Raw genomic sequence first — 18,456 nt, forward strand, 5'->3', positions numbered from 1 at the left:
TGCCTGACCATCCCTGCTCCTAGGAGGCGAACATGTCAGCCACTTCTGGGAGTAGCATGGAGGCAGGGAGCCTGCCTTAGCCCAGCTGCACCGCCAACTGGGGGCCATCTGAAGTAAGCGCCACCCAGCCAGAGCCCGTACCCCGAACATTCGGAACCCCCTCCAGCATCCTATCTTCCTCCCACACCCTGCATCCCCACCTGCAACCCAAGCCCCAGCCCTGAGCCCCCTCCCGCACCCAAACTCCCTCCCGGAGCCCTCACCCCACCCCCCTTCCACAACCCTGAGCCCGTTCCTGCACTCCAAACCCCTTGGACCCAGCCCGGAACCCCGTCCTGTACACCATACCCCTCATCCCCAGCCTCACCCCAGAGCCCTCACCCCCTCCCGCACCCAAATCCCCTGCCCCAGCCCGGAGCTCCCTCCTGCACCCTTAACCCCTCATTTCTGGCTGCACCCCGGAGCCTGCCACCCCAGCTGGAGCCCTCACCCCCACTCGCACTCCAACCCCCTGCCCCAGCCCAGTGAAAGTGAGTGAGGGTGGGGGAGAGCAAGCGACTGAGGGAGGGGGGCTGGAATAAGTGGGGGGTGGGGCCTTGGAGAAGGGGTGTTCAGTTTTGTGCAATTAGAAAGTTGTTAATCTTAGAGGAAGCCCCGAGCCTCCACCCCAGCCCCATGGGGCTAGAACCGCGAGCGCCAGCTCTCCCTCCCCCCCTCCCCACTCTACCCCCAGCAGTGCTGTGTGTGGCCCGGGGTTGATTTTTTCTGTCGGTCAATGGCCCCTGGTAGAAAAAAGGTTCCCCACCCCTGTCTTAACCCAAATCTGTAGATTAGAAAGCCATTAACTCTCTGCACAGGCTAGACCCATTGATCTCACCTTTTTTTCTATGTAAGGAAAATGTTAACACTCGTGATAACTATTTTTTTAGTACTGTGTTCTTCATAAATACCACTGTGATTGACTTTAAAATGCCAGTGTTTCTGTGCATTTGTATGGTGGTATGTAAGGCATGACAGTTGCTGTTTTGTTAATGCACTGTGTTATCTGACATAGCACCCTTATTTGCTATTCAGAGGGATAATGCTTCCTCTTTAATGGCAAACACTGTCTTTCATATCAGAAAGTGAGAGAAATTCATTTGTAATGTTGAAGTAATACTTCACCATTGCAATCTAACATTAGAACTATTGAATACCCTTGTGATCATGTTAACTACTTTTGCATCTAATCTATAGTACTAGAGTCTTGAAAGTTGTTGTCAAGGTACTTATAATGTGTGACAAAAATATTCTGTACTTAAATGCTGTGGGAGGAACATAGGGAACACGAATATAATGGTTTGATATGCAATGGTCAAACAAGTGGTGATCCTTCATGACATTAATGAATTTTTGTATTCCACTAATTAGAGGACTTGTACCTCCTCTTGTAGTAGCTTGCTGGTTCTTATGACAAACTTAGTATCTGGTTGCCATGTGCAACATTCCTTCAAGTCTGATGTGACCTTAGTTGTGACTGAAGTGAACCACATTTCTCTTATCTTGGTTTTTAACACATATTCTACTAAACTATCTTAGCTGCATCTGCTCTTAATATCAGCATTGGGTCATCTTCATTCATATAGTCTTAAATGTCTCCTTTTGATTGCTGTAGCATGAACTTCATGATGCAGAATTGGTCAGCAATATCAATTGATGAATTCTTTAGTCACGTTTATGGTGAACAAGCTGTTTTACATGCATCTGATACCTGCCAGTAGCACTGGTGATATGAGCTAGCTATTGTTTGCCAAGTGATCTTAGCCATATTCAATTCATGTGTTAGAGGTTGTCTTGAGTAGCCATTCCTCAAAGAATTGAGTTATTTTCTGAGGTTGATCACCACAATGAGGTTGTCTAAATTCTGATCATCATTTCAGTTAATTCTGTCAATTCATATGGCCAAATGTAGATCTTCCATTATCCTTCCATTGGAAGTAATTACCAACCTTCTTTTGAACTTCTGGACATCACTTTCTAAGGGACAGGTTTTTATACACTCATATGGCCAATCATGCAGTGAAAGTATCTATTATCAGCCATAATTGTATAGGTGTCCCATCAAGAACCTTGGATTTCACAAGGAAGCCCTTTTCGTTTCCACTGTCCTTGCTTAGCTTCACCTAACTTTCTTAGTGCTCAAGAAAGTTGATCTTCATTTGAAAAACACTAAGACCCAGATTTTTAAATGTATTTGGGCAGTGCAGTGCTCAGCTTTGCATTGCCTAAGTCTCATTTTCAAGAGAGATTTAGACACTTAGGAGCCAAAATCCCAATGAGATTTAGGCTTGTAGAGACTTAGGCTCCTAAATCTATTAGTCATTGCACTGCTGAGTGCAGCAACACCTAATTAACTTTAAAAATCTGGGCCCTAGTCTCAAAATAAGTTCTTCCAGCTTTATGCATCTTACATCACAGCTAAACTCATAGATTTATGTACTCTTGTGACACAACTATGTAAACTCAACTACTCTCAGCTTTTATTTAGTCAGACTTGGGCATATTCAGTTGTGATTGGTAACTGGTTCATGAAAAAAGGATTAAAGTTTGTCAAATTCTTCATTTCAAACATTAATTTGTTTAGCATATTGTTTGTGAACCCATCCTGATCTCTGCAAATATTATGATGTTTAAACTTGTGACATAGTTGTGGTAATTAATTAGTAGTCTTTGGGTTCACAAAATGTTCGTTCATATTATCTGGTATTTGTTTTACATGATTGGTTACCAGAGTCGCATAGTATTGTTTCTGCTCCCTGGTAGGATAACTGAAATGAGATGAGTGAATAACTAATCACAAACATCTCCTATGAATGTATGGATGAATCCAGTAATTATCTATCCAGGGTACATGTACACATATATATATTTTCCTAGGGTGCTTGTCTTCATACTATCTAAGCACCAAACATTCATGGAAAATTCAGGATTTGTGAACATGTTCCCAAATACCCAGCATTTTCCTGGATGCTTGTGAATAGCCAGTATGACCCCATGAACCGTAGCAAACTACAACTCAAAGATTTTATTTGTGAAGGTATTTTGTGATTTTTTTAACTATTTGCATTTACCCAGCTCTAATGAAGAGTATATATTCACTCCTTGTCCATGTACCACAGGAAGTTCTGAACTGTAAAAGATGATAACCTGCAAGAAATAATTAAAACATGCGTATATAGAGCCCTGTTGCTAGCATATTGCCCATTTCCTCCTTGTTAACTGAAACACAAATAGCACACTATGGCTGAGATTTCCAAAGACTTTTAGGTGATTTGAATGGGAATTGGGCATCCAATATTTGAAATTTTCAGCCTAAAATATTAAATGGTGGTTTTGTCTCTTTGAATTTTAAAAATCATTTTGTGTAAAAGTGTCCAAAATAAACTTAGTTGGTCACTAAGAATATCCCTATACTATGTGACTTGAGTTGTTCAGCTATTTTGAAATTTGGCTCATGTCATCCATAGTTAACCTTCTTCAACGTTTTGAATGTTTGTTTATCATTCATATCCACATAAAAATAAATGTCACAACATGCATATATAGCCTTTCAAGATCATAATTTTATTTGCACATCATCTCCATTTTTGTAATACTTATACAGGTTTCCACCCTCCTCCTCTTCATTTAAGGTAGCAAACGATAATACAAGGCTTGTAGTTTTATAACAGGGATGCAAGCAATGATAACTTGAGGAGGCAAAAACCATCACCCTGTGACCCAAGTAGACTTGCAACTCTCTTCCTGCTCACACCTATGCCTCAGTTCTTCAGTCTCCCCTTTCCAACATTCACTGTACACTTTGGTTTTTCCCATCCTCATTCTTTTCCTGATTCTTCATAATTGTCCCATATGCTTCTTTCTCTAGAGTTCCCATCCCATTCCCAATGAAGTAGTAACCTCCAGAGGTATCTTATTCATTCCAATACTGCCACCAAGTTTACTACAGTTCTTTTTTCTGCAGTCATCATGCAGTCAGCACCATGGACAGCTCTAATAGCAGGGTGGGTTTAAAGTTCTGGGTTCACGTATTAAGAAGACGTGGTGAGCATCATCAAGGGAAGGAAAGGCAGTAGAAAATTGTTGAATAGTTCAGAAAGGTTGAGTGGAAAGATACTTTTACAACCATCGTTACCCCTCTTCATTAATAGATACCCCTAATTATACAAACTTTGACAATGTGTTCACTTGTCAGAATAGTTTTAATTAAGATGTTTGTATGTTTACCTATGTTTATGAAATATATGGTAACTTATTTTTGCTTAGGATTCAAGGCAAGAGAAGGAGAAGGGGGCGGCGATTATTCAAGTTTTTTTTAAATACGGAGCCTAAAAATAATAATAAGGCAAATAGTTTCAAAGGTACTACATTAAGAAAAGCATAATCTTTGATATGATCCAACCACAAAATGAAGCAGTTTTTACCTTAGACAAAATATCATTAAAGTAGGGCTCACGGGTAGTAGGGTTTACAGGCAGTCTCAAGATCCTCTTGTCTGGTACAAACTCAGAGGCCTGAGTTTGGTTATTCTGATCCCTTGGTACTGGATCTAATACTGGTACTAATAATAAATATGTCTGTATTTGCGTTACCAGAATAATGGTAAATCTTGCCATTTGGATGTTGTCTCTTTTCCAGTTTATAAACACTGGAACAATGTTAATGGCACTATTTCATTTTTTGAGAACATTTACAGCCCAGTATTTTGGTTTTGGTATGCCAAATATGGAAATATTATGTTATTTCTTTGTTGCCACTTCATGTATATTTGCTTTTAAAAATGTGATCTCTGTTAGTCTGTTATGTTAGTTTCTGTCGACTCTGATTGGCAATCCTGTTAAACGTAATTGTTTCCGTCATGCATTTGAAGTTTACTGCTCAGTTGCTTTAACGCTCTTTGACTTAGTATCTTTATCAGTTAGTCACTTAAGAGACAGAGAAAGGACACCAGCACTTGGACTCAAATGCTTGACTTCTTGAAGAGCTTGAATTTCTCTCCTATGTTGTTCCTTGGCTTCTCTCCCTCAAATATTGGAAAATCATAAAATTGGTTTGGTGTTCTGTACACTTAGTTATATTTCTGTTCAGATTTTACAGATTTTTCCTATGAGCTGTTATGGCATAAATGTAATTTGATATATTACATATTAATATTGTCCATCGTTCCTGTTGCGTGGTGTCGATAGACCAAAAACAGAAATGGAAATTGTTGGGACTATGCACTGACCAATATGTCGCCAACCTTTTACATGCATGATTCGTACTTTTCGTCATCCAAATGCAGCAGCATACTGAGCAAAAACAATAGGCCAAAGTGGGAAGAAACATAAGAAGAAAAGGAAAAGTCAAACACGAGTGGGACAGCTTTTTTTAAATGGTCTGTTTTGATTCTTCTCTCTTTAAACATTCAAGCTTTGGATGCTGAAGTTTAGAATAGATTTCTGCTTTTTTTTTTTTTTTTTTTTTTTTGAGAATTGCCTTTTATGATTTTGGCTTTGATATCAGATATGGATAATCCAAATTGATTTTTATTGCTTTCTACAGTATATATCTGTTAGGGTTTAGTATAGCAGAAACATTTTGAGAACTCCCTACAATAGGGATAAACTGTAAATTATGGACTTGCTAGGACTTGCTAGAATGAGCTGTTTCTTTAAGGCAATATGAGCCATTGTTTTTGTTCATAGTGGTTTTTATTAAATGAGTTAATGCTTATTTTGTGCATTTAAGATGAGAAGCTTTGTTTTTTGCAGTGTCAGCAAATAATTATGGGCAAATAATTGTTTGGCGCTTGTCCAAAACTACATGCATGCACAAAAAACCACACACACACACACACCCCTATGAGAAGATACTTCACTTTTATCCTGCATAGTTGTGTGTGTGTGTACACCCAAAAGATAAAGTGGAGCAAAACTATGCTGATTTAAGGCACTTAACTTCTCTACTTCAGGTTCCCCATCCCCAAAATTTAAGTAACACCACCTACTTATGCACCTTGCATTGCAAACAATAAGGGTATACAATGGGTACTGAGATGTCATTGAATTTGAAACATATATTTCAGAAGGGCTCTGATGTTTTCTTTTAATTTCTGTAAATGAATCCAGCATTAGAGTATCTGCTGTATATTTTCTTAGACAACACACTCTTTCTCAGCACTTTGTTCTTTCCAAGAGGTTTACAAATATTAAGAGGTAAATTTATGTTTCTTACAAGCCAGAACTGAGGAGCCATCTTAAGTGATAGCATCTGGAGGTACATGACCTGGTGTGCTGGGACAATGGGGAGTTAAGGGCTTTACGAAGTATCTCTACTAAGGGCATCCACCCAAGGACAGCCATAATTTGGCCTAAGAGGTATTGGTTAATACTTTGATATTAGGCTTGTTTTCAGGTACTGAAAGAGAAAATATAAACCCTTTTGTGTTGTATTGTTTTCAAATCCAATGTTTGATCTATACCAATATACACTCTCATTAGGGTGTTTTGGATTTTTTAACAATACTGCTTAGGAGAGATGGCTGGACCAAGTTTAAGGTGCTAGCTTTAGGATGCCCAGGTTCAATTCCCTTTTCCACTACAAATTTCCTTGTTGACCTTTGGCATGTTGCTTAGACTCTCTTTGCCTCAGTTCCCCATATGGAAAATGGGGATAATGGCATTTCCCTACCACAGCTATGAAGTGCTCAGATACTACATTATCGGGGGCCATATAAATATATAAGATGGATAAGGAGAAGGTTGTGTTTGGGATGGTATATTTTACCATGAAAAATGGTGGCAGAGCAACTGATAGGGAAGTGGTAAAAATAGGTTATTTAACGCTAAATTTGTTGTAGGGTTATAAAATGTTGAAATTACTGGTTCAAGAATAAAAAGTATTGAATTAACTTATTTTTTGTAATGTTTCCAATCTCGTGAACATAAAAAGAACAGTATCTACCAGAAGAATGTATTTGTACAATAGTACCCTTGCATTTTGTGTGTGTGTGTGTACTTACTCACTCCCTTCTCACAAAGAGGGAAACATTATTTATTATAAACTCTCTCTCCTTTTTTATTATTATTATTCTAGTGTTACAAACCTTAAATGCTGGGGAAGATGCGAGCCTGTGATTTCAAGAACTCTTCAGTTTCTAAATGATCTTTCTGTTGGATATCCTTTTTATTGTACATTGGGGGTTCTATACAATGAAAATAATTTAGTAAAAATAAATATTTTCAAGCCATTTTCCATTTTATAGGAAATTGTTTTAACATCAGTGAGAATATTAATATTAAAATATGAGTTTGGTTTGGCCTTTTTATATGCATAGCACATTTTAAGTTATTTTGTGTTTCCCTATTCTGATTGTCAACACAAGATTATCCATGTGACTAGTTCATTAACATAGTTTTATTCATGACATCCTCCAGAGGACAAGAATGTCATTGACTCTAAAAAAGAGCAAGGCTGGACCCATTTTGGCTGTGATTCAACTAAGGTACTTAAACCCATGCCTGACTTTAAGTACGTGAGTAATCCCAATAGAATCCATATGACTACTTACATCCATAAAGTCAGGCATGGGCTTAAATACCTTGTAGAACCAGGGCCTTCATTGTTTGTATGTGCAACACCATGATCTTGAATTTTTGTTAACAGTTCAGCTGAGTCCCGGGTTAGATTTTGCTTTGACACAAACTTTTTGAGACTGCTACTTAAGTCATACATCATAAAAGAGGGTGTGATATGTTTACTTTTTGAAATTCTGACAAGTCAGACAAGAAGACCAATTTTCAAAGAAAATTAGCATGTAGTAATTTTTGACATATCAAGATGTTGAAGTGGATACAGGCAATACAAAACAAAAATGTTCAGAACTGATAGAAATGTTCAGTAAAGGAAGTCCTTCGATATTTTAAAAATAAAAACTGCTTTTCTTTCAGTTTCAGGTGAAGAGATTAATGTTATAGATAGTCAGAAAGGAAAGGAGGCTGGAAAGTGCAGCCTTGAATCATTTTATTTTCTCCTTAGAATTCTAGTCATCACAGCAGAATGTTAATATATTTCATTGTATTAAATGCTGCTTATTGTTTCGCAGATTGAATAAGTGCATTTCATTTAGCTAAAATTATGCAGTGTATGTTTTCTCACACTTACTACAAGTATCATTAATCAGCCAACATGGGAGATGTTAAATAAATGTATATCTACTGTTAACACCACCAGATATAATGGGGCACAGGTGAAATCTAAACATCGCTAAGGTATTTAACAAAAACAAAAAGGGGATTGATTATTGCATTGCATGAATAAGAATGTACAAGAGTTAATGGGTTAGCTTTCCCACTACTGTGTCTGGTTGTATTCAATACAGTAAGTTAACCAAGAAGTTTAAAATATTGCACCTAATTCAAAATACGTATTTGGTTTGTTGCTCGTTTATGTATGTAAGCTGAAATAGTCACCATTATATTACTGTTAACAGCAATGAGACGGTTATATGTTTGTTATTACATGACTAAGAATTTAGAAGGCAGCTCTGCTTCCCCACCACCACCACCACCATAGGAATGGGGGTCAGGCACATAGCATTTGATGTGCAGGAATGTATTTGAGACCTCCCTCACCATCCCAGCCCTAAAAAATGGAGAACAATCTGCAATTACTAACACAATAAATGCTTGTTTTAAGGCTGCAAGGTGACCAAGGAATATGTTGATGGTTTAACAGTTTTCAGATAGTACTTTGAGTAAAGTAGATGAGTTTGCAGTATGTGATTTGGATACAATATTACAATGAGCTGGGAGCTTAAGCAGGGGTATATACTTAAGTGTCCTGAAGAGCAGATTTGTAAGGAGACAGTTTTCCTTGAGGTAATTTATTACATGTTGCTAAGATCCCTGATAAAAGCAGAGCTTTAAAGCTGTGTGATATGAAAGTATCCAGAAGTAGTGATACCTTTTCAAATATACTGCTATGTAAATGAGACTTCAAAATAAAACGCATTTTAAAATCAATAAGAAGAAAGATGAACTAAAGCCATAAACATCAAAATATATTTAAGCAAACATTCTAAGAACAGTAGCTTCTCTGGTTTAGATGGGTGGGGTAGGACAGATAGCTTTAATGCTGGTTCACTTCACTGTGATGTGTGTGTATTAGTTAAGTTTAGAATTGTGTTCCTTGGCAAACCATAAAAGATTTCAAAAGTATTAGACACCCACTTTTGTGCTGGAATTTAATATGCAACTTTTTATTGGAAAATAATCGTCCTTGTCTGGCAAAATCCACCATGCAATATTTCTGTTAGTAGGCATAATGCAATAAAGACAGGGAGGGCTATTTATCACTACAAATTTTGAGGATTTCAGGATTCTTTTTATTATTTTAATATATTTCTTTGGTATTAAATCAGAAAAATGATAAATTACACCTGTCGAGGCTGTTTTTCCTTTTTGCTGGAAAATGATGTACAACCCAATTTCACTGGTCATTTTGGCTTTTAAAGATATGTATTTTTTTTCCTATAAAAAACTTCACCAATAGGTTTTTTTTAAATAATAATGCTGAAGTACTTTTTATTTCTAAATCTATGAAGTGGTTTATAAGTACTTCCTGGCATTGCAAACTTTGGCCTTTTCACACTTTTTTTTTGTTTGCTTGCTTGCTTGCTTGCTTTAAATAATGATTTTAAAGGACTTTGGAAGAAACATTATATTTTTAAGAGACCAGATCCAGTGGCTCCACTTTTCAGCATATGATATAGAGTACCTCTAGATTGGGTTGAAAGGTTAATAACACATAATTTCAGTTCTTGGCCAATATTTGTCATTCATGTGCATATAATTTTCTTATTAGAAAATTAATCTCTACATGTCCAGGCAGTCTCTAAATGTTCATAGAAATTTGGTACTTATCTTTTTATTATGCATAAAAGTCATTATTTCTAAAGATTCTCTTAGTTAAAAAGAAAAATCTTAATGCTAATAAGCACTCTACGTAACATAAAAAAGGAAAAAAACGACATTTTTCAAACAACAAAAGGCAACAATGATTTGTATTGGTGTCGTGTTTTACATTATTTTAACAATGATTCCAGGTTTGCATATTCAGAAATATATTAGCCCAATTTGATTTTAAAGCTCAGTTATTTGAATTATAAATCATTATGTCCCTTCTAGCTGATCATTCATGAAATATCTTTGAATTCATTTACATAATGGAATACATTAGTGGTTCCTTTATGTCAGTGCCGTCGTAGTGCTCCCTCATGCATGTTTAGTTCTTCCTAATAATTAACTTTATTATCATACATTTTCCATAACAAAATAATTATAATTGTGTTGTTATTTTGTAAAGCAACTGGCTGCAAAATACTTAGTTTGTCAAAAAGTCTGCTTTATCCACGTTTATTTTTAAAGATCTCTGTGATAAGCAGGAAAAATTTTATAGCTTTGCATTGTGAAAACAGATAACTCTTAACCAAGTACTGCAGGTTAACGAAAATAAATACACTAAATATTTCCTTAAAATCAGGTTAGCAGGTTTGCCAAAAGCAGCTATATTCCCCATCCACAGCCTTTTAAGGAATTGAATAATAACTTTAAAAAATAGTTTGATCAGTTTGAAGTTAAAATTAATCATTCCTACAAAAACCTTACATCATAAGAACATTGGTTTCAGAGTAGCAGCCGTGTTAGTCTGTATACGCAAAAAGAAAAGGAGTACTTGTGGCACCTTAGAGACTAACCAATATATTTGAGCATAAGCTTTCGTGAGCTACAGCTCACTTCATCGGATGCATTCAGTGGAAACATCCGATGAAGTGAGCTGTAGCTCACGAAAGCTTATGCTCAGATAGATTGGTTAGTCTCTAAGGTGCCACAAGTACTCCTTTTCTTTTTGCATAAGAACATTAAGGTTGCAAATTGAAGCACTCAAGTCAGGAAATAACAATCTCAACTGCCCACTTGTGTGTATGTGTTACAACAGACTTGAAATATATTATCTCATGCTATTTTTGTCCACAGGGTCCCTACCTCATTCAGTGCAGGGGATGACCAGCGCTCAATTAATGAGACAGCTGTTCAGTATTTCTTTTTATCCTCAAGGTACAGTGTGTGGTCCCATATTTCATTGACTGCACACCATCCAAACGCCATATTACAGACACTCAGAGTCATTCAGAGTACACAGTACAACTGTAGGGAATGGAGAAATGTTCTGGAAAAAGATCCTGTGGGGGCAAAATTGCATGTGATCATGCAGCTGAAGACTGTATCATAATACACGTGCACTGAGGTGGGGAAAGGGTTAAAAGTTATGCAATCAACCTTCCTGACTTTTGAGTGCTTCTTTAATTTAGTTTTGCAACTTTAACTTTTGTTTAGTGTAGTTTTTAAAAGGGATTTCCTACATTTAAAAAAAAAATGAAGAAAAAGAAATCCCACTATGTGGGATAAACTTGGGGCCAGATTCTCAGCATCAAAGCAGGTGGAAGACTGCCCTAAATGGGCAGCAATGGATTCCCTTAATGGAGGAATCCTCAAGGGATTAGCACCAACACAGAGGATGTTTTTGAGGCAGAGTATATTTGCCAGGCCACAGCTCAACCCTTAGAGAGCCATCTGCTCCCCCCTGCTCTGATGTACACTGAGCATCTGGCCTCTTGTGTTTTATTAACATCCTTTAAATATTTTCTAAACATCATACTTTTAAAATGTCATACTTCTGACTTCGTGCTCAGCATTTAAACCTGTGTTTTGGTGCAAGAAAATAGAATACTGGGTAAAGGCCTGAGCAGTCTTAATATTAACTGTGGGTTTTAGTCATGGTTGGAAATTCAGGATGGAAAGAACACCCATAGTGTTAGGCAGTGTAAGTAATAGCACACTGTTGAGCATTGCTCAATATGACATAACTTCACAATATAGTTGTATGCTGTGGCACCAAGCTGAACACTTAAGATCCCATATGTTATGTACTTTCTATCAGGTTGGGATACCCAATGACAGACATGGCAGTTCAAACACAGTTTTGTCTTACATTGTAATGTGGACCAAACCACCTCACTGAGCCAAGATACAGCTCTGAAGAAGTCAGAGGCTATAATATGATTCCTGAACCTTATTCAGAGCCATATGTATTGTAGGACAGACCATGTTTTAACTTTGAAGACTGAAATGTTACGGGTGAGTCCCTTGTTATGTTAGAAATTAGCATGGATCGGACCTAAGTTCCCAGAAAACTGAAAGTGCTGTTATTGCAAACAAACATGTTCCCTTGAGGGAGACATTGCACTTAGAAATTTGTAGAATTGACTTAAAGTGACCAAAAAAAGCACTACACGAAGCAATTCCGAGCTGTGAGGTTGTGGTCTTGTAAGTAAGATTCCTTCCTCAATCCTGCATGTTTTCTAAAAGTTTAAATAACTAGTAAAACATTGCAGGTATCTGTATCTCTTCATATAATGGGAGCTTCTGTTGGAAAAACATGGAAATATGTTTTTTCTTCGCAATTTTTAAAGGGCGAAACTGTTTTCTTGGATACACATTTTGAAACCACTTCTGTCAACCGTGTGACTTCAAGAGCCAATGGCAAACTGGATTTGCATTGTTTTGGGAAGATTTTGCATAAATGATTGTGGCTGGGATTTTTAGGCACCCAACTCCTTAGCCGCCTTTGAAATTCCCTGTGTATTCATATATATGCATAAAGATGCACAAGCAAATGTAGAGTTCTTTGTCAACATTTGGCCCTTTAGGTCAATGATATGAACGAAACTTTTCTTTTTTTAGTAGTTGATAACCTGCAGCAGGTTTCATTTTTTAATAATTATTGCTTTAGAGTGTAATTAAAGACAGCAAAGTTGGCATAGGTTATGATTTTTAAGTCTTTTTTTTTCTTGGTTTGTAATAGAGTTCTGCATACACAGTTTTGCAGTAAATACATCTTAAATGTACTGGATTCATCCTGAGAATGATCCACTTTATTGCTCCCATAAATATTCCACTGGCAAAACATGACCTAGTGTTCATTAACAGCATGAATGGGAGAAATTCCTACTATTGGTAGAGTTGTGGGGGTTTTACCTTTTTTTTTTTTTTTTTTTAAGATATTGTCAGTTTTCGCTTGTCTGTTTGCTGAAGAATCGGAACAGTATATAAGCCTAAGAGATGTCTTATTTGACTTACTGACTTTTCTGGCTAACCAAACCAAGGGCGGCTTGATTCTGCAGTGTGTTGAGAAGCCCCCAAGTACCATTTATTTCAGCAGGGACTGAGATGCCTCAGCATCTCTAAGATCAGATTCTTAGCTTAGTTAGCATCATCTTTGGTGGTTGACAACTGATTTTAAGAAAACTAGCGAAATGTTGTAATTCCTCTTGTTTTTTTTAAATGTTGCATATAATTATGGGTTATTGTCTTGGGGGGGAGGGGAAATAAAAGTATTCAAAATCCAGAAGCACTGAAGGATAGTTCTATATCCTGTAACTTTCTCTTTCCGTCTGTGAACCAAATGCTTCTCTAAAGATGCCATCCTGCAGGAGTCTCACCTTTCAGAGTTCAGAGGTTACCTTTTTGTGTGTGACAAGTAGGAGTTCTCTTGCATCTTATTTTTTGTCTTTTTTTCCCCTAAGGCAAGATTATCTTAAATTGCACATCTTCCATACCCACATACCCCTGGGAACTTCATCTCCCATGCAATCAAAAGGAGAGTTCTTATACTCAGTAAGGCTGGCATTTAATGACCAGTAGTTGGCCTAACTGGCCCAGTACACTCCTTCCACTACCCTTAAAGGTAAAACAAGCAAACACAAAAAAACTCTGAAGAGCTAGGGAGTTACTTCAATGTCACATTTAGGAGTGAAGAAGAATTAGAAGTAAGAATTAAAGAAAGGAGAATTAAAAGTAAGGGAATTCCTTTCTGCCCAGTGTGGTCCAATTTAAGGCCCCCAGCTAGCCAATTTGATTGCCCATTGGCAACCTCTCTCAGTAAAGGCAAATCCTATTGACCGGCTGCCACTACAAAACAGCAGTATTTCCTCCACCATCCTAGCCATGTGATACTATCTGGAAAACCAGCACCATTTATTGTTGAAAACTTTTACTTTAATTCTAAATATCGTTTAATTTATTGGCTCTTTTGCGACTAAAATATGTGACATGAAAAGTAATTGCTTTGGTTAATAATAGATCATCATTTTTAATGTTCATATACTATTTCTGTGCTGTATATTTTTTCAGAAACACCATATTTTAAGAGGTGTATTTTAATACTTTGTTAGCAATTTGTATCATTCATAAAAATTATTATATAATTATGCAAGTTAAGTTTACAGCAATATTCACATCTCAGCATAATACTGTAAGGGAGACTTTCCTTAACATCTGCTACTTATATTCTCTTAAAAAAACTTGTGAAAATAGATGCTGTGAAGTTCATGCTTCAGAATCACACAGTAAGTTTTCTTATTATGTTCAAATATTTTAGACTCCTTCATAATTTTATACACCATTTTAACTTGTGATGCACTTATGTTTTGCCAGAGTAAACACTTTCCTTTTTTGGGGGTGAATGATAATTACAGTCTCAGTGACCTTAGATGCCGAACAACTTTCTACACTGCTCTCACTCGCCTCCTCATGGTAGATTTAGGTAAGGTGTTTCTCTTTGATATTTTTGTAATCTTATTAATTTTAGTAACAGAGCTTAAGTCTTCTTAGTGAGAGGTTACTGACACTATTAAAAATAGGTTATGAGTTCAGTACATCTGTTCTAGATGGTGTTTAAAATACTTCACAATAGCTTTTTAGGTTTGTGGCCATTGAAATACAATAGTCTTTTTTTTTTATTTGATAGATTTGATTATAGTAATATGAGTTCTGAAAGTGAGACCAGTAGTTTATTGCACTGAAGGCCTTTTGGATCCATTAGTGTAATTTAGCTACTTATAATGTAAAGGCCTGATCTTGTGACATTCTAAAAAGTTTCACCTTTGACTGACTTCAGTGACTACTCCAAAGACACTGGTTTCAATGTTTACTCTAGCAGATGGTGTACTACTTCATATAAATTCTCAGCCTGTGAGGAATCTCAGCTCTCAGAGTTTGAATCAGAGTATTGAGCAGACACTTAATGTATTTGCTTAATTTTACACACATGAGTAGTCCCGTTTGAAGTCAATAAGATTATTCATGTGCATAAATTTAAGCATGCACATTAAGTGTTTGTAGGATCGGGACGTTAGTGGTTAGCCTGGTTTGCACCAATATATTGCCAATAAACTGATTTTATCCCATCCCTTAAGTAACCAGGAAAAGAATCCTTAGCACCACATGATATTAATTTAGGACTCATCAAGCAGGTAAGACTCCTTTTCAATCTATTTGTGAGCACAGTTTTAGTCATTAGTTTAGTAACAATGATGGGTGGTTACATACTAGTACAGATAACAAATTTACTAAAAGAAGCATATGATTAGTTTGCAAGAAACATAAGTGATGAGCCAAATCTCCAACCAGTGTAAATTGACATGGGTTCCGTGAAGTCAATGGAGCTACACCAGTTTTCATCAGCTAGCCCATTAGATGCAATTATATGTATTATTATTTTTATATATATTATTATTCAAATTATAGTCCATAATAGTTCTTTCCCCTAAAGATTTCTGTGCAAAAATTACCATTTGTGAGAATGAGTGTTTGCTAAATTAAAATTAGAGATGGGCAGAAAAGGGAATGTCAGCCTTATGAGAGAAAGTTGGATTAGAAATAGAGTAGGGTTTGAGGTCTAGGTTTATCTGATAGTGCCATCATTTCATATGAGCAATGCTGCAAGGTTTGAGCTGCAACTAGTAGAACTCTCATAGGTGTGCCAAGATTTCCTGTATCTTCAGTGGTAGAAATTGCTTGCAGTCAGCTGTTCTCACAAATTTGATGTCATTTTGGAATTTGATTAATTTAGTTAATTTTGGAATAGCAGTTTGGTTCATGATGCCATGTCAATTAGAGATATGAGTCTACATTCAGTCTGGCTATAGTTCAAGGACTCTCTTGAGCTAAGTCAAGTATTACCCTTTAGTTTTTCTAGATGCCCCTAACTTATTCCTGGCTTTTCTGTGGGTGGTGGTTACCCTATTTGTACCCTAAAAATAGTCTTTCCTTTCTGAGGACATTTGGGTCTGTCATTTATCCTCTTTTCTGCCATTTGTTGTTTTAATATTTGGATATGTTAAAAACAGGAATTAGGCAAGTAAATTGATTTTTCAGGCCCCCACAGAAAGATTTAGCCAGGCAACATATATGCAAAGGTGGCTTACCTCAAAAACTGTCTACACTTGCAATTCAACTGTTTTCAGGACCAGTTCAGCTGCATCCATTGCTGACACCTCTTGTAAGCAGGGGGTAAATTTCCTAGTGGAAACCATGCAGCTTTAGTGATTTTCCCTACAGGAAGAGCAGAGAGTGAGCAGAATCAACCCATCTAGGTGATAAAAGTCACATCTTCAAAGAGGTGTTGTGTGAGCAAGATGCCATTCCGGTTGATAACTCTAGGCAAGTGAAACACAAGAGAAATGTGATTGCTCAGAAATTAATGGTTCATTGAGATTGGCTTTATTCCTGTACGTTAGTGGCCAGAAAACCTGACAGGAATAGGGCTAGCTGGGGGAAGACCTAAACAAACTTATTGGACTAATATCCTATGGATTTCCATTTGGAGTATATTAGATTGTCTGTTTCTGACCTTTCAGAGAAACACATCTAGAGAAGTGTACAGGGAAAACTCTGCTTTACATTTGAGAATACAGATGTGAAACATCAAACACACATGAGCTATACTTTTCGTGTGCGTGTGTGTGTGTGAGAGACAAATACACGCTTTTTAAATGACATCATTCTTAACCTTATAGAGCTGTAAGCTTTATAAACAAACAGCAAGTCATCAGTTTTAGTCCAAAGAGAATTGGTCATCATACTAGTCATCCTTTTCAGGCTTTCTAAAATTAAAAGAAGAAAGGATTTGTTAAGGAAGTTTTTCATATTATTGACTTTTAAAAATAATTTACATGGAGATAGTATTAAGATGAAGTCTCATGATAAATTAGTGCTTTTTAAGAAATGGAATGTGCTTTTCTGGATTCAAGTATAAAATTCTTTGTAAATTAGCCTTTTATAGAAAGTGTAGAATTAGTTATATTTAAACCATTCCCTTTCGAGTGGTTAGAAAAACCAAATCAACCATGGGGGAGGGAGCAGTAATTAGCAGTACATTAATTGGCATTTACTTTAAAAGGCACTTGGTTTCTGTTCAGTAATTTGAACCTTGTTTGAATGTAATTACACTTTGAATGCTCTGTGTGCCCCAGGTTGTATCTCTAATGAAAATAGACTTTTTTGACATTTACAGTTGCACCATTTTGTCAAATGGTCCATGGCCCAAGATTTTTAAAGTAAACTAAATATTCACTTGTGTAAGCTATAGAGTAAAGAAAATAGTTACTGAAACTCCAACAAAGTGCTTTTTTAAGTAAAGGTTTCAGAAGATTTTAATCCAATTTTTCTTTCCATTCTGGATTATCAAAGGCTTTACACATAAATTATAAAAAGCTCCTTCTGGAGACATTGGGTCTGATTCTCCACTGCCTCTGTGTAGTTATTTACACCAGTGCAAAATGAGTCCCTGCTCAGTGGATATAAAACACTACCAAATAATGTAAACCACAGCCAGATCTACTCAGCGAGGTGCCTGCTTGTGAAATGCTGCAGTCTGCCCTTAAAGCATGAAAGATCCACCAAAATGTTCCACTGAAGGATCTTTTTTCTTTCAAAGGGCATAATGAGGCCGTAGATGAGTCTAAGTGCATGCTAGTGTGGCTTGGATCATCGCAAAAGAGCAATTTACAGTAGTAATTTGTTCATGAAATGGTTTCTTTCTTTTCCAGTTTTTTAAAAAAGCATCATTATTTAACGCTCATATTTTATATTACATGAATGTGGATCATACAATAATCATACTGATAATAGTGAACGGGGACTTGCTTTTGTGGTTTGATTTTTTTTTTAACTGAAGTAAAATATTTGAGGAATTTAATGTTTTAGAGCTGATTATTTCTGGGCCGCCTAAAAGAGTCTTACTCCATTAAACTTATCTTGAAAACAAAAATAATGATAAAGGTACTTTTTCACTTGGAAGAACCAGTTAGGTTGCAATAAAAAATTACTTAGGTTCCAACCTGTCACACAATCATTGGACAATATGGCACATGTCTCTTACCAAGGGTTTGGACAATAGCCCATTTCAGCTGATGGGTTTTCCATTGACTTTAAAGGGATTTGGATCAAGCCCCAAGAACAAAAAAAGGGCTATAATAATAGTCAGAGAGATATAGGATTACAGATGGCATACACAAACTAGCCAATCCTATGT

General features: G+C 36.6%; 1 protein-coding gene across 4 annotated transcripts in view; it reads left to right on the forward strand.

The window, feature by feature from the left end:
* RANBP17 (RAN binding protein 17) overlaps positions 1-18,456 on the forward strand; it is a 269,237-nt gene that overhangs the window by 154,272 nt on the left and 96,509 nt on the right. For 3 of the 4 annotated variants that reach the window (XM_073355989.1, XM_073355990.2, XM_073355993.1), the window contains 3 exons: positions 7,117-7,197; positions 14,425-14,488; positions 14,577-14,685. The exons of the other annotated variant lie outside the window; for it this stretch is intronic. In XM_073355989.1, the coding sequence (XP_073212090.1) occupies positions 7,117-7,197; positions 14,425-14,488; positions 14,577-14,685 (254 nt within the window). The remainder of the gene's footprint in view (positions 1-7,116; positions 7,198-14,424; positions 14,489-14,576; positions 14,686-18,456) is intronic. 4 annotated transcript variants of the gene reach the window in all.

This window comes from Lepidochelys kempii, chromosome 8, assembly GCF_965140285.1.
Source record: "Lepidochelys kempii isolate rLepKem1 chromosome 8, rLepKem1.hap1, whole genome shotgun sequence".
NCBI lineage: Eukaryota > Metazoa > Chordata > Testudines > Cheloniidae > Lepidochelys > Lepidochelys kempii.